Source organism: Trichechus manatus, unplaced genomic scaffold, assembly GCF_000243295.1.
Source record: "Trichechus manatus latirostris isolate Lorelei unplaced genomic scaffold, TriManLat1.0 scaffold00040, whole genome shotgun sequence".
In the NCBI taxonomy this organism is placed as follows: domain Eukaryota; kingdom Metazoa; phylum Chordata; class Mammalia; order Sirenia; family Trichechidae; genus Trichechus; species Trichechus manatus.
The window spans coordinates 15,356,651-15,372,212 of NW_004443976.1; the positions used below are offsets into that span (position 1 = coordinate 15,356,651).

The following is a 15,562-nucleotide window of genomic DNA, read 5'->3' on the forward strand; positions in this document are numbered from 1 at the left end:
CAAGAGCCAGAATCGCCGAAGCCTCGAGGAAGGACAGAGCTCCAGGAAGATCATGCAGCCCTTTGCTATTAGTTGGCCGTAGTCTATTTCAACTCATAGCAACACCTACGACAGAGTAGAACTGCCCCATAGGGTTTTCTTGGCTGTAATCTTTCCGGAAGCAGATCTCCAAGTCTTTCTCCCATGAGCCTTTGGATGGGTTCAAATCATCAACTTTTCAGTTAGCAGCCAAGCTCCTAACCGTTTGCCCCACCAGGATGAAGCCCTTATGGCCCAGCAATTCCACTCCTAGGTGTATTGAAACCAGGCACTCAGACATGTACACCAATGTTCCCTGCAGCACCATTCACAGCAGCCAAAAGGTAGAAACAACCTAAATGTCTATCAACAGACCAGACTAATGGATCAACAAAATGTGGTGTATCCACACACGGGAATATTTATTACTCAGCCATAAAGGAAAAGGAAGTCCTGATATATGCTACAACATGGACAAATCTTGAAAACATTATACTGAGTGAAATAAGTCAGTTACAGAAGAAAACTATTATATGATCCCCCGTACGTGAAAATATCTAGAATAGGCAAATGCACAGGGACAAAAAGTTTAATAGTTGTTACCAAGAGCTGGAGGGAGGGAGAGAGGGGAAATCGTTGTTTGGGAAGCAGTGAGTTTGTTAATGGTGGTGGATAATTTGGCAGTGGATTCTGGCTATGGTTGCACAACACGAAAAATGTCGCTGAATCGTACGTGTGAAAAATGTTGACTTGGCAAATGTTGTGTTATATATAACACAACTCTGAGGAAACTTCCAGGGCACCATCAGAGAGGAAGAGGGAAACACAAGGAGACTGAAGAGCATAGGGCTTCAGGGAGGAGAAGGCAAGTAAAAAAAAGGTGAAGGGGGCCTTGACTTGGCATCAAGGAAGTCATTGGTGTCCTTGGAGAATGGAGTCGAAGGTGTGGAGGCAGCAGAGTGAGACGGGACCAGCCGGGAGGGAGTGGGAAGGGCATCCCTGACGGCAGAGTGCTTGCCGCTTGTTGGGCTTCTATGTCTGTATGCTTTCCCAGGATTCTCAGCGCCTACAGTGTTGTCCAGGACTCCCATCATCTGTCAGTCCCCACAGAAGATCCTCATCTCCCACCCAGTGCCTTCTGGACCCCCACAGCATCCCCAGGAGTGGGAAGGGCGGGACTGGGGCCCAAAGAGGGCAAGGAAGCTGCTCATAGTGAGCCAGGGTAGCAGGGACTGAGCCAGAGCAAGAAACAGCCTCCTGCCTGCTGGGCAGTTCTCAGGGCTGCCATCTCCACAGAGCACCGTTGCTCAGAGAGACTGAGCTTTGGGGCTCAAAACCTCCTGAGAACATCCTCACCGTGAACCCCCATCACCTAGGCCAGGAGCCCAGGGCTCACAGAGGCTCCTCACCTGTCCTGGCTGTTGCACGGCTCTCGGAGGCAGGGAAGCTGCTGCCCGTGGACCAGACGGGCCTCGAACAGAAACTTGGGGACCCAGAAGCCCAGGGCTCCAGTCACAAAGGTCATGGCTGTCACTCCAAAGGTCGACCACACAAAACTCCAGCTGCAAGAGAAGGCGGCCTGGCTGAAGCGGGGGGAGGTTTGTGCCTCTCCCCTCTCCTGGGCATTCAGGTGACTGCCGACTCCAGGCTCTGAGCGCCATGCTCCAAGCATCCTCTGAGAATACCTATACATCCCACCTGCATACCTTTGCTCGGGCCGTATCCTCCTCCCTCCTTTCTGCAGGAGCAAACCTCCCCACCTTGAAAGGCCCACAGCCACCATCAGATGCTCCTGGAAACCATCTCTGCCCATCTTCACCTGAGTCCCCTCAACTGGTCTCATGGCCCTGTAACAATGAGAACACTGCCCTGCTCATGCCCCACATCTCGGTGAATCATGAGGCCTGAGAGTTCAGCTGACTCCTGTCCACCTCCCCGCCGTGCCTGGGACAGAGGATGACACAGTCCCATGAGCTTGGAGGGGTGATTGATTAGCTCCTAGCCCCTCGCAGCAGCCCCCAGCAGTGGGCAGGCTGGAGATAATGTCCATGGCATAGATGAGCCAAGGCTGGAGCCCACGCTGCATGCTTCCCTCCCAGCCCACATTTCTGTCAGCCCCAGGCCAGGGAGGGGCATGCCCAGGGGGTGAGGTGGGAGCTCAGAAGAGGAAGACGGCTGTGAATTCTGGAACTATCAGGGACGGCTTCCTGGAGGCTGAGAGAGGGAGGTGGTTTTAGAGCAGATGAGGCTTTTCTGTGGGAGCAGGAACACTCACTTTCTCACCAGATATCTGACGTCCTCACACCAGCTGCTCCTCGGGCCTCCCATGGCCACCTCCCCGTGCTTCTCAGCAGCTCCCCGGGGCGGATCTGGAACCAGCGCGATGAGCAGGACTAAGGCCACGGCCTCCAGGCAGGGCATGATCTGGGGACAGTAGGGCCCAGGAAGCTCAGGGCCGTATGCTCTCAAGCCCGCAGACCCTGGGGTGACTGGCACAGTGCCAGCCATGGTATCTGAACTCTGCGGTCCAGGCTTTTGGGGCACCCTGTGCCCTGGGCACAGCTCATGGTATGTCACAGAGCTGGACATACCACTGTTTCTCACCCCTCACCCCTATACAGTGTAGCCTTTCTGGGGAGCAGGGGCCCCTTGGGATGTGATTCAATACCTGTCTGTCCAGTGCTGATGTTGATCTGTCTGGCTCAATGGGCCAAGCTGGTTGAGAGCTGGAGTCCCAACTATGCTGACCCCAACTGTTGAGTACCCAGACCCCTGCTGCCCCAAGAACCGTCCTCTTTCTTGACCCGTACCTTCATCTGCCACACCAGTCCTGCCCTAGTGTCCCCTCCTAGCAGTCCCCCTGCTCAGACTCCCAAGGATGGGGAGTTCAGTACCTGCCTTAAGGCAGCCATTAAGCAGCTCAGGCTATGAGAAAGTTCTTATTCAGGCCAAGCTCAGGCCCACCTCCTTGAAGCCCGCCCCCACCCCAAGCCTGACTCTGCCTTCCGCGGCCTCACACAGGCCAGCTCCCTCGGCACCAGATGGCTCCACAGAGATCTGCACCCAGAAACCACTTGTGAGGTTGCTTCTTCCAAGATCAAGCCCCCAGCGCCCTCTTGCCATTGAGTTCCTTCCTCTTCTTATATCCCTGCCAGAATCTGATCCAAAGATGAATGTACCCCCAACAGGGCTGACCAGGTATTTTCCCAGGTATCCTGGGTCCACTACCTGAGTAACCCCAGCTGCGAGTCCTTAAGGACCTACTATGTGCCCTGGCCCTGGACCAGGAATTTTTCATCCCTTGTCTTATTAATCCTAAAGATTCCATAAGGTGGTATTTATTATCCCCACTTCACAGGTAGGCAAACTGAGGCTTTGAAGAGTGAGGCAACTTTCTTGAGGTCACATAGGTAGTAAATGAGCAGCCAGGATTTGAACCCAGGGTCACAGCTTCCATAGCCCATGTTCCATATGGGCCCCAAATGCCCAAAGCTGCAGACATCCGACCACCCCCATGGCGCCAGTTACGATGCCAAATGGCTAAGGCCGCGGGATACTGGAAAGTCCCTCTTGGCGTGGGGAGTGGGGGAGCAGAGGGGAGAAAAGGAAGCTGGACTCACACGCAGGGCCCAACGCCAGTTCCTAGTCAGCTCTGTCACAGCCGAGCCCAGCACGTAGCCCAGACCACTGCAACAGAGGGGTGAGGGAAATGGGCAGTGAGGGGCGGCAGGCAGGCAGCCCAAGGCCAGTTTGACCAGGCTACCCTCCCCCCTCCGGGAGTCAGCCCTCAGCAGGCTCACAGTCTTCAGAAACACCAGAAAAGTGAGCCACGCAAGGCCCAGATGTCCACTGCCCTTGGTCGATTTAGCAGTGACCTCTGGCTCCTGGCCCACCCCCAGCCCCACTCTCCCCTCACATGAGGACTCCCCACCCGAAGCTCAGCCCTGCCTGAGTCATGCGATTTCAGGAAACCTGGGTCAGAGCTCAGGAATCTGGCTGCAAATCCCACTCTGTCCCACTCTCTTTGGGGTGCAGGACCTGCCCAAACACACTTCTTTGTATCACCCCCCAGAACGGCCACACCCTGAGCAGTTCCCATGCCACACTGCCCTTCTCCCCACTTCCAGGAGGGAGTTAACTAATGTGGCGCATCCTTACTATCTCTCACGCTCACCACAGCCCATCAGTGGGTGTTACTGCCCCCGTTTACAGATGAGGAAAACTGAGGCTTAGAGAGTAGCATGATATGGTCACAAAGGGGTAGAATTGAGATTTCAGTCCCAGCTCTCCGGTTTGATCTCTCCTACCCTCAGCCCCCCTATTCTGACTCCTCTGGGCCTCAGTTTTATCACCTGGGGAAGTGGACCCAGGGTTGATACCAACCTTCCAACAGGGATGAAGATGTAGAAGATGGCCAGCACCCGGGTCCGCTGGTCCTTCACGAAGAGGTCGCCCAGGATGGTGGGCGCGATGGTAGAGTAGCTGGCTGTGCCGGCGCCCACAATGCCCCGGGACAGAAAGAAGAGCCAGGAATACTGGGCAGGCCAGGCACAGGATCACGGTGAGTTCCAGAAATCACCCGAGGGCCAAAGGACCCAAGGATTTGTCAGAGAGGCCCAGGGAACCTCGTGACATGTGCCCCCAGGGGAGGGAGAAGGGATCAGGGCTGCAGACACCTCACCATCCTTGACAACCCTAGGTTCTCAAAATCACACAGGTGCCCCCTGTTGGTATCTGCAGCCTGCAGCCACCACCTCCCTCCACATCAAGGGGAGCCCTTGTCCAGGTCACTGCCTTTGCTAACCAGGCCAGCTCCCCAAAACAATAGCTGACACCCCACACCCACACCCCCAGTAGAGTCAGGCAGAAGTGGAGCCACAGGCAACAGCGGGAGAGGCAAGAAAGGAAGCTAACCGTCTCTGGCCCTGATCTCTGGCTGAGCCTGCACCATCTCTCTCCCCCCTGGAGGGCGAGCCCCAAGCCTGGAGCCTAGAATGGAGCAAAACCATCACCACCCAGCTCCCATCGTTCTGCATCAGGGAGGAAGCAGGGGGAGGAAGGCACCTGGGGAGAGATGAAGGAGCTGGAAAAGCCAGCTCCTGACCAGAGCAGGATCCCGAAGCTCAGCATGGCCTTGCGGCTGTGTCGGTCGCCCAGGTAGCCAAACACGGGTGCAGACAGCAGCAGGCAGCCGATGAAGACTGGAGGAGACGTGAGAAGGGGAGCATGAGTCCTCCCACTGGACAGCCCAGCAGGCCCAGGGAAAGGCGTGGCCCGGATGCCACAAGATGGCACCAGGGCAATGAGTCCAGGCATAAGGAAGAAAAGATGAGGTGACTCTCCCAACCCCTGTCCAACACTCAGCCCAGAGTGGGGGTGACTAGGAAGTATGTGGGGATCCAAGGCCCAGGTTCGAATCCCAGCTCTGCCACTTGCTTACTGTGTGGCTTTGTGTAACTAGCTCCACCTCTCTGAGCATCATTTCAACAATGAATACATCAACATCCGCCTCCGAGGCTGGGTAGGGATGAGATGAAAGAGGAAGGGTGAGTCCTGGCACACAGCCTGGCGTGTTCGGTAGACACTAGTTTACTATCTTTACAAGAACTTCTGGCCCCTGGGAGCCTGGGGGCCTCCAAAGTGCCCCCTGCCCTTTCTAGGTATTGAGGTTGGTCTGATTTATCACTCACGCACCTGTTGTTAGGGGGCATTGGTGTCAGTGATAGAATTCTCGCCTTCCATGTGGGAGACCTGGGTTCAATTTCCAGTCAATGCACCTCATGTACAGCGACCATCCGTCTGTCATTGGAGGCTTGTGTGATGCTATGATGCTGGACAGGCTTCAGTAGAACTTCCAGATTAAAATGGACAAGGAAGAAAGGCCTGGCAGTCTACTTCTGAAAATCAGCCAGTGGAAACCCTATGTATCACAATGGTCCAATCCGAGACGTTCCATTGTGTATGGGGTTGCCATGAGTTGGGGGCCACTGACAACAGCTAACATCAACAACAATACCTGCTAGGGTGGGGGTGGTGGCAGGAGGGAAGAAAGGTCTGCCTGGGACCGGCTTACAGCAGATGAGCACAAGAATGAGTACATTGACTACAGATCCAGGAGGCTGGGAAAGCAGATAAAACATTCCCCTAACACTGACGGTTGTACTTATAAAATTTATTTTAAACTTAAACCCTTATTAATATTACCTACTGAATTAATGAATGTGGTTGGCTATTCAGCGAAAACAAAGCAATTGCTAAATTTATGCTTGACGATAACACATGGGGAGCCCTGGTGGCTCAGTGGTTTAAGCATTTGGCTGCTAACCAAAATGTCAGCAATTCAAATCCACTAGCGGCTCCTTGGAAACCCTATGGGGCAATTCTATGCTGTCCTATAGGGTCGCTATGAGTCGGAACCAAGTGGATGGCAATGGGTTTGGTTTTTTGGCGTAATACATGGAGTCCTTGAGTGGTGCAAATTGTTAAGGCATTTGCTGCTAACTGAAAGGTTACAGGTTTGAGTCCACCTAGAGATGCCTCAGAAGACAGACCTGGTGATTATTCTGAAAAATGAGCCGTTGAAAACCCTGTGGAGCACAGTTCTACTCTGACACACATGGGGTCACCACGAGTGGGAATCGACTCCACAGCAACTGTTTAATACATGGATATCCACTGCTGTCGAGTTGATTCTAACTCATAGTGACCCTGTAGGACAGAGTAGAACTGCCCCATAGGGTTTCCAAGGATTTGAACTGCCAACCTTTTGGTTAGCAGCCAAGCTGTTAACCACTGAGCCACCAGTGCTTCAATACATGGATACATGCACACAAAACTTCTGTTCCTTAAAGACCATCGCCTCCAACCTCTGGGGATGGTGAGCTCGCTGCCTACAAGCTGAACATCCCGGAGGACCCGCTGCCTGGGTCAGGCTGTGAAGAACCAGCAACAGCCAAAGATGCAAAAGGGAAGATCTGGACCCTCCTGCACCAGGTCCCACAGTCTGAGGGCCTCAGACTCTGGAGGCCCCCACCTAGTATCTGGGTCTCCTTTCACCTGTTGAGCACAAATGATTGACATTTCCTGAGCCCAGTGAATGACTGGATTCTTCCCAGCTCAGTTTCCAGCCCTTCCCACTCCCCCGTGACCCACTCTAGTATTGGGTTGAGCCATATGCAGTTTCCAAAATTAGGCCAGTTTTGACCTATAAAAATGGTAATTTAATATGTTTCAACCGAGTACTTCCACAGAGAACGATCTTTGGTATCAATGGCATTTAACATTTTAATAGCTACTGACAAAAGAGGCCTCCAAAAAGTCTGTATCAATTTACACTACAATAGAAGTTGATGCCAGCGCCTTTGCTGACACTTGATATGATCGATCATTTTATTTTAATGGTTGAAAAGCAAATAGGATCTCACTGATGTTTCAATTTGCATCATTGCCAGCAAAGTTGAATAAGTGTTCTCGTGTTCGCATTCTATGCCCATTTTTCTATCAAGCTGCTGTTTGACTTTTCATACATTTTGGAAATCATTTTTCCCAGTCCTTTATGTTTGTTTGAAGAATCAAAAATGCAAGCTCTGGGACTAGACTACCCAGTAAAACCAGCTGCTGTGGAGTTGACTCCAAATCACAGGGACCCCATGTGTGTCAGAGTAAAACTGTGCTCCACAGGGTTTTTAGTGGCTGATTTTTCAGAAGTAGATTGCTAGGCCTTTCTTCCAAGGTGCCTCTGGGTGAGCTCGACCCTCCAACCTTTCCATTAACAGCCAAGCACGTTAAACATTTGGACCTCCCAGCAGAGAGCATCAAGTAAAATAAAGGGCAGTAAGTGGCTTTAAGTATACACTCAGTAACTGTTATTTATGATTATTACTAAGTGCATTTATAGTTTTAATCACCATCACACAGAAGTGTTTTGTGCTGATGTAGCCCAAATGTATCATTATTTCTTTAGGAAGATTGTGTTCCACATCTTGTTTATGCATTCTTCTTTACCTAAAAGTTCTAGAAAATATTTCCCCATATCTTCTAACACTTTTCTGGTTCTAGGGCCCACAGATCCCTTACAAGACAAAAATGCCTTTAACCTGCAGGTGCCCTGGATGGAGAGACCTGTCCCCCAGGGAGAAGGCAGGAACTCCTCATGTCTTCCACCTCCATATTCAAATCATTTCTGTGGCAAGATGGAGTAATTAATGAGCCCAGGGTTTAAGAGATGGATTCTGGAGGCAGATCGCCTGGGTTCCAGTCCCAGCTCTGCCACTTACTAGCTGTGGGACCTTCAGCAAGCTCCATTACCTCTCTGTGCCTCAGGTTCATCGTCTGTGAAAGGGAGATAATAATAATAATGGCTGCCTCATGGGATTGTTGTGGAGATTAAAGGAGTTTTTAATATCATAAAGCACTTAGAAGAGTGCCAGGCACAGGGTGTCAGAGTTCTTTTTAAATATTATTAATTAATTACCTAACTCAATTCACAGCCTCTCTGTTCTATGTAGGGAGGTCTGACTGTTGCTTCCCCCATCCCCACCCTCAGCCTTATAGCTGACCAAAATCTCTCAGTCGATTTCCTCCTCCCTGCAGCCCTGTGGACAGGCAGCAGGGGGCGCCTTAGGGCCATTGCACAGAGACCTAGCAAGGTGAAGAGATTCGCCTGAGGTTACACAGTAATTAGTGCTGGGGACAAGTCTGATCACCAGGCCTCCAGGCTCACTGTCCTTTCTAAGCACTTTCTTAGACGGCTTCTGCAAAGATGGCCCTTCCCTTCAGTCACTCACAAATACACACACACACACATCCATGCACACACTAACACACATTAGCACACTCACACACACACTCACACACACACATCCATGAGTGCACTAACTCACACACATTAGCACACTCACACACATCCCCACTCCACACGTTCACTCACATACACACACATATCCATACATACACTAACACATTAACACACTCACATACATCTCTACCCCACACACACATTCATGCAACATACTCACACACATTAACACTCACATACACACATCCATGCACACTCACTCACACACATCCCCACCCACACACTCACACATACACACCCACACACTCACACACAAATTTCTCCCTCCACAGTGTCTCATTTAGCAGGGGCCTTGTAGTAACAATCCTGTTCACCACGGTGAGAACCAGGGTAGGGGAAAAGTTGACCCAACTGCCATTATCTGTTTAATCAAGAAGGTTGGGGTTATTCAGTCAAGTGTTCTCACTGTGATTACAAACATGACTAGAAGGTTCTCCAGTCAGCAGCCAGCTGCCTGGCCTCTCAGCCCTGAGACTAAGGAGCAACTGAAGAAAAATCCATCATCTAAAGCAAAGGTCTTCTACCTTCTGCTCACGTGACTCTTAAGGAAGAACTATGTACCCCTCACACGCTTTCAGCTGACATTTAAAATATTTTCATCAGAAATTTAAATCGTTGCAAAGGATGTGCTCTCTGGAATTATTGTATATGTTTTAAATATATTGTTTCATTCAATCCTTAATCCTGAAGATGGGGTTCATTCTGTTTATGGGAAATATCCACCATGGACTCTAACTAGCAAAGCCAGTCCTCATTTGTCAAATCAACTGGCCAAATCAGACCGACTTTCTATAAGAAAAATGTTGGCTTCATTTTTTCATTGAAATAAATGTGTTAACACCCATCCTGAGATAACCATCTCTCCTGTGAATCCTAATTCAGAGATAAATAGGCAGTCACACAGCTGGTCAGCTAGATAAGGGCTAGTGACTTGCTATGGGTTTGTGGCCTGGAGGAACCAGTCCCGGCCTTAAAGCTCTCCCTGCCTTGCTTCCAGGTCTCCCCAGCAGAAGTCAAGTACCCGCCAGGGATCCCTCTGCTTGGCACCCTAGAGGTTGTTACACCCCAAGACAGTGTACCATAGTAAAATATATTTCAAGGTAGAGATGTATCTTTCTGCTTTAAATGGAAAATAACCAGTTGTCATGGAGTCAATCCCAACTCATGGCGATCCCATGTGTGTCATGGTAGAATTGTGCTCCACAGGGTTTTCAATAGCTGATTTTTCTGAAGTAGATTGCCAGGCCTTTCCTCCAAGGCACCTCTGGGTAGACTCGAGCGTCCAGCTTTTTGATTAACAGCTGAGCACATTAGCCATTTGCAGAAATGGTGGAAAGGAGATCATAAAAGGGGAGGTGAGAAAGGAGACTCACAGCAGCCCACAGGCTGGTTCTCAGGCAGATCCATTTTAGGAAAGAAACATTCAGATCTTGAGGATCTGGAAATGTATTCCCTTTAAACTCTCTGTGCTCATGTACCCCCTGGAAATTTTTTGTGTCCCCAGGGGTACCCTAGTTGGAGAGCCCTTCTAGAGCTTTGAGATGGTGGACTATTACGAGGAGAGAGGGGCCAGCAGAGAGAAACCCGTGTGTGTGCTAGTTACAGACTGGTGTGTGCACATGTGTGTATCGTGTGTTCTGATGGTGTGCATACACACGTGGGTATGAGTGTGTGTGTTGTGGATTGAATTGTGTCCCCCAGAAATATGTAAATCCTAACCTCTATATCTGTGGTTGCAATCCCATTTGGGAATGGGTTTTCTTCGTTATGTTAACGAGACAGGATTAGTATAGGGTGTATCTTAAGTCAATCTCTTTTGAGATGTAAAAGAGATTGAACAAGCAATCAAGAGAAGCAGAGATGGGAGAAGATAGATGTCACACCACATGGAGATCACCAAGGAACCGAAGAATAGAAGCTGAAGGGACAAGGACATTCCCCTAGAGCTGACAGAGAGAGAAAGCCTTCCCTTAGAGCCGGCGCCCTGAATTCAGACTTCTGGCCTCCTAAACCATGAGAAATAACTTTCTGTTTGTTAACGCCTCCCACTTGTGGTATTTCTGTTACAGCAGCACTAGATAACGAAGACCGTGTGTCACCATCCAGGTGCCCACAGGGGAGAAGTGAGTGCCTCGTGACCCCAACACCCCCTGCCTTGCAATGGGGCATGCTGTAAGCTTCCTATGGGTCCAGACCCCACCTGAGCCCATGGCGGGAGAATGTGTCTGTGTATCTGTCCGTGTGTCCTGTGGTCAGATTTTTCAGGTCTGTGAAGGAAAGCACTAGTCAGGATTTCTAGCCTCCAGTGCACAGCTGAGCTCAACAGATGCTAACGAAATGCAGGTCTTGACTCCACAGCCGTGATTTGTGCTCAGATGCCTTGTCTAGCCCACACCCACACTCTGTCTGCACCACCTCCACTCAGGCCAGAAGCCGCTGCTCAAGCACTAGGTCTTGGTTCATGCTGGCTCCTCCACCTGCCCAGCCTACCCTTCATGCCCAAACCCCACCATCCTCAGTGCCCCCTTCTCAGGCTTCGTGGTGCTCTGCCTGGCTCTGATGTCTCAGGAGCTGAAGCTGGACACAGAGCAGGACCCTCTGAAAGACCCCACCCAGCATGAGCCCACCCCAGCTCCAGGGCCAGGGACTCGCTCCTTACCAGTCTGAAGCAAACCCACATTACTGTCGCTGATTTGAAAACACTTCTGCACATCCAGCAGCACTCCTGTGGACAAAGGAGCCGTGCTCAGGAATAGGCAGTAGTCCGGCAGGGCGGGTCTCTAAAGGCAGCTGTCCCTGCATTTGGGACAGGGCCACTGCTGATCAGCACAGCACAGAGATCAAAGGCACAGATATACACACACTTACACACAGGCACACACTCACAGTCATCGGCACACAGTCACAGAGACACACAGACATGAACACACACATACATATATTCATGCAAACAGGCATTCCTGGAGAAATACACCCACAGACACAGATAAGCAGATGTACAGGAGCCTGTCTCACAGACATGTAGCCCAGTCTCCTACAACCAGACACTCGTACACATAACACTGAGATGTACACAGAAAGACACATCCACAGGCATGCATACACATGCACACGTGCAGGGCTGCCGTTCACATTGTTGCACAGTGCATAGCCAGTCACTTAGACTACAGTGTAAATGGATGCCTCCAGAGTGGTGCAACACAGCAGCCCTGCTTGTGCACAGACACCAGACCTGCACAGACATGCATGTTCACACAGGAGCACATACATGTGTGCCATGGCCTGCACACGTGTACACAGAAGCATATTCTACCAGAAGCATGAGCACACACATGTGTACACACAGAGCTTCAGAGGCTTAGGTCCCCACCTTCCTAAGGATGCCCGCCCTGCTCTGTACCAGCCAGGGCTCTGAAGCCCCTCCAAGTCTTTGCTAAGCCATGGGCCGTTGCAGCAGGCGCTGAGTCTAATGCAGAGAGAGGAAACAGGCTCCCAGATGCTGGGCTTTGTTTCCTGGAATCCTCTTGGCCCCTTGGTGGTATTTCAGAAAGGTCTCGTCAGGGTCTGGGGCACCTGCTCATCTGGGCCATGAGGCTCTGGCTCTACCATTATTACTAAGAAGTCTCATCATTACTTCCATTTCACTTTGAGATGGCTGAGAGCCAGGCCTGAACTGGACACTTGCAATTGTTACGCTAAAAGGTAGGGACCATCATGTTCCCATTTTACAGATGAGGAAACAGAGGCTCCAGCCTGTCTAAGGCCACACGCCTGGATCGGGGGAGCTGGTACTCAAATCCCAGCCGGAAGCACCCTAACCTCCTGCCTGGGCTGACGGGGGAGGCAGAAATCCCCAATGAGGTACTACAGAAACACCCACACAGTGGGGAAGGAAGCCCCACATCCACACCCCCAAGACCTCGCAGCTGGTGAAGAAAGATTGAAGAATCAGAGAAGCCAACTAAGAGATTTTTGTTTAGATGTTTAATTCAAGCCCTGTTGCCACAGCACCCAGGAGTACAAATCTATAAGTCTTTTTTCCCCTTTTAGTGTTTTTTAATTACACAAATAAGACATATTCCTTGCAGGTGGAAAATAGACAACACAAGTAAGCAAAATAAACTCCTGAATAAAAATTCTCTATGATTGCACTCATCTTTCATTTTTAGGAATGGAGGCCTACCTCTTGGTTTCTGTCCTCCTGGGCTCCTTCCAGACCCCTGGTGCTCTGGGGGTGGTCCAGGGCCTGGTGTGTACCGAGCCTTGCTTTTATAAGTGCTGGTCACTTTTGGCCCTCCAAAGAGGCTATCTTGCAAGAGGGAATTTTAGCTGCTGTGTGTGTGAGCTACCCGCCCTCAACAGTCGCCAAGGCCCTTGTTGTGGTTTCACTTCTCCAGGCCTCCGTAGTCCAAATGGCAACCAAAGCCTCACTTCTCCCATGACCAGGGGAAGTGAAGGCAGGGGCCTCAGGTAGGAGGACTCAGGGGCTGAGGGCCCAGCCAGGGACCCTCCAGGGCGAGTGGCAGGGATAGCTGGGACCTCATACCGATGTTCCCCAAGTCCCTCCCCGCTTCCCTCCTCTTCATGCACTCGCCCGCACTCCTCCTCAGGCCTCCTCATACTGGCCTAATCCATTGCAGTAACCTCTGAGCTGACCCCTCTGTCTCAAATGGCCTCAACCAGGGCCTCAACTCTGATGCTATCCCCTCACTTTAAAAAAAAACTTTCTATGGCTCCCCATTGCCCACAGGAGAAAGACCAAGCTCCCAGTCTGGTATCCAAGAAGCCCATGATCTGGCCCCAAACACCCTCTTATGAATAATTTCCTCCTTTATCGCCTCCCTCCATCCTTGATCAGAACACGCACTTTAACCCCACGTGCCTTGGCGCACACTGACCCCTCTGTCTGAATGCTGTCCCTTCACCCCTTGGCCCACGCTGACCCCTCTGTCTGAATGCTCTCCCCTCACCCCTTGGCGCATGCTGACCCTTCTGTCTGAATGCTCTCCCTTCACCCCTTGACGTACACTGACCCCTCTGTCTGAATGCTCTCCCCTCACCCCATTCCCCACTTTTCCAATCTTCTCCGCCGTCCAGGCCCAAACTTCTGTGAGTTCTGTCTGACCCCTCAGTCCCCTGTCCTCGGGGCTGTGCCCGGCTGCCACTCACCCCACTCTGTCCTATCCTGTATTATAGCTACTAGGACATGTGTTCTGTGTCCTCCTGAGCTCCTCAGAGACAGAAACCAGGTCCGGTAACGTCCGTTACCCGGGACTCCATTTATTCACAGCCACTCTCCAGCATGCAGAGCTGGTGACCAACGAATCACTGTCCTGCCCTCAGAGAGGCCAGGCTGCTGCAGCCCCTCTGAACTCCCCAACCCGGCCTGAGCCTCCCTCCTCCTGGCCCCTTCTCTCTGCCTTGAAGGATTCCTGTAATGAGCTTCTCCCTCGGCCCCACGGGAGGGTCATTCCTGAGATGAGGCAGAAACTGCAAATCTGACTTCCCCCTGGGTCCCCAGGGCCCGCCTGAGGGTCCTGTCCATAGTCAATGCTCAGTCAGTCTTGAATGAATAAATGAATGCATGAGTAAGTGGATGAGTGACAAGAAGAGAAAAGCAGCTGAGTTCCCATTGGTCTTGAATGAATGAATGAGGGAATGAGTGAGTGAAGAGAAGAGAAAAGCAGGTTGAGCCCCAGTCTTGAGTGAATGGATGAATGAGTGAATGAGTGAATGAGCGAGTGCCAAGAAGACGGAAGCAGGCAGAGCCCTCCTCTACAGGAAGGCAGGCAGAACGTGCAGGGTTTGCAAGCAGCCTGTGGTCCCAGAAACAGCCCAGCGAGAGTGATTTTTTACCTGGAAGCTGGGCCAGGCTGCCCTGTCCTCCACACCCTCACCCTGGCAGATCTGTCCAGAACCTCAGGGCTTTTGTCTGGAAAACCCAGTCTCCCTACTGTCTTCACCCACTCACACCCCATCATGTCCTCCGCCCCCACACCCACTGTGCACCCTCCTAGTTTGGGGCTGGATTGGGAACATCAATTGCCCACCCCCCGCACACAAGCATGGCTGAAAACCACCTCCAGGGAGAGAACACCAGAGACAAGCTGCAAGAGAAGAAAGGATAGTGGCTGGAAGGCACCGTGGGATACGCGGCCGCCAGCTGGTGGCTGGGCAGCCAGCGGACAGAGTAGCAGACCACGCTGCCCCAGGGAGGGCGGCCTGCCGTCCTCACCTGCAATGATGAACCAGTTCATGTAGTTCAGGAGGTTGATATAGCAGAGCACTGCGGCTGCCACGTAAGCTCTCCAGCGGGGCAGGCTCCAGGAAACGGGAGCAGTCGGAGGGGGTTGGTGGTCTGAGGCCAAAGCCCCATGGTGCCTGCTTAGCCCTTCTGGCCCAGGCTCTGGGCGCCCCGTGGACATCCCCACAGCCACGCCAGCCTGCAGCTCCTGTCCCACTACGGGTGCCGGGGTGAAGACGCATCAGCTCTGCACCGAGTCACTTCCTGTGGGCTTCCAGACTCCCAACCTCAAAGCAGCTGCCCTAACTAACTGCTGTGCATCTTATCACAGGTTCCTGCAGAGCCCACCGCAGCCTCACCAGTAAGGTTTCACCACCCTCAGCTCTGAGGTCTGCTGGAGGCAGAGGCTCCTTGCACCTCCACTCTTGGTGGCTGGAAAACTC

At 51.8% G+C, this 15,562-nt stretch overlaps 1 protein-coding gene across 1 annotated transcript in view; it reads right to left on the minus strand.

The window, feature by feature from the left end:
* Nucleotides 1-15,349, minus strand: part of SPNS3 (SPNS lysolipid transporter 3, sphingosine-1-phosphate (putative)) — a 58,812-nt gene extending 43,463 nt beyond the window's left edge. The window contains exons 1-7 of the mRNA XM_004376241.2: nt 15,111-15,349; nt 11,535-11,600; nt 5,083-5,219; nt 4,402-4,553; nt 3,639-3,705; nt 2,294-2,442; nt 1,428-1,580 (exon numbers count right to left, since the gene is read on the minus strand). Coding sequence (XP_004376298.1) covers nt 1,428-1,580; nt 2,294-2,442; nt 3,639-3,705; nt 4,402-4,553; nt 5,083-5,219; nt 11,535-11,600; nt 15,111-15,300 — 914 coding nt within the window. The 5' untranslated portion in view covers nt 15,301-15,349. The remainder of the gene's footprint in view (nt 1-1,427; nt 1,581-2,293; nt 2,443-3,638; nt 3,706-4,401; nt 4,554-5,082; nt 5,220-11,534; nt 11,601-15,110) is intronic.
* Nucleotides 15,350-15,562: the final 213 nt, after the last annotated feature.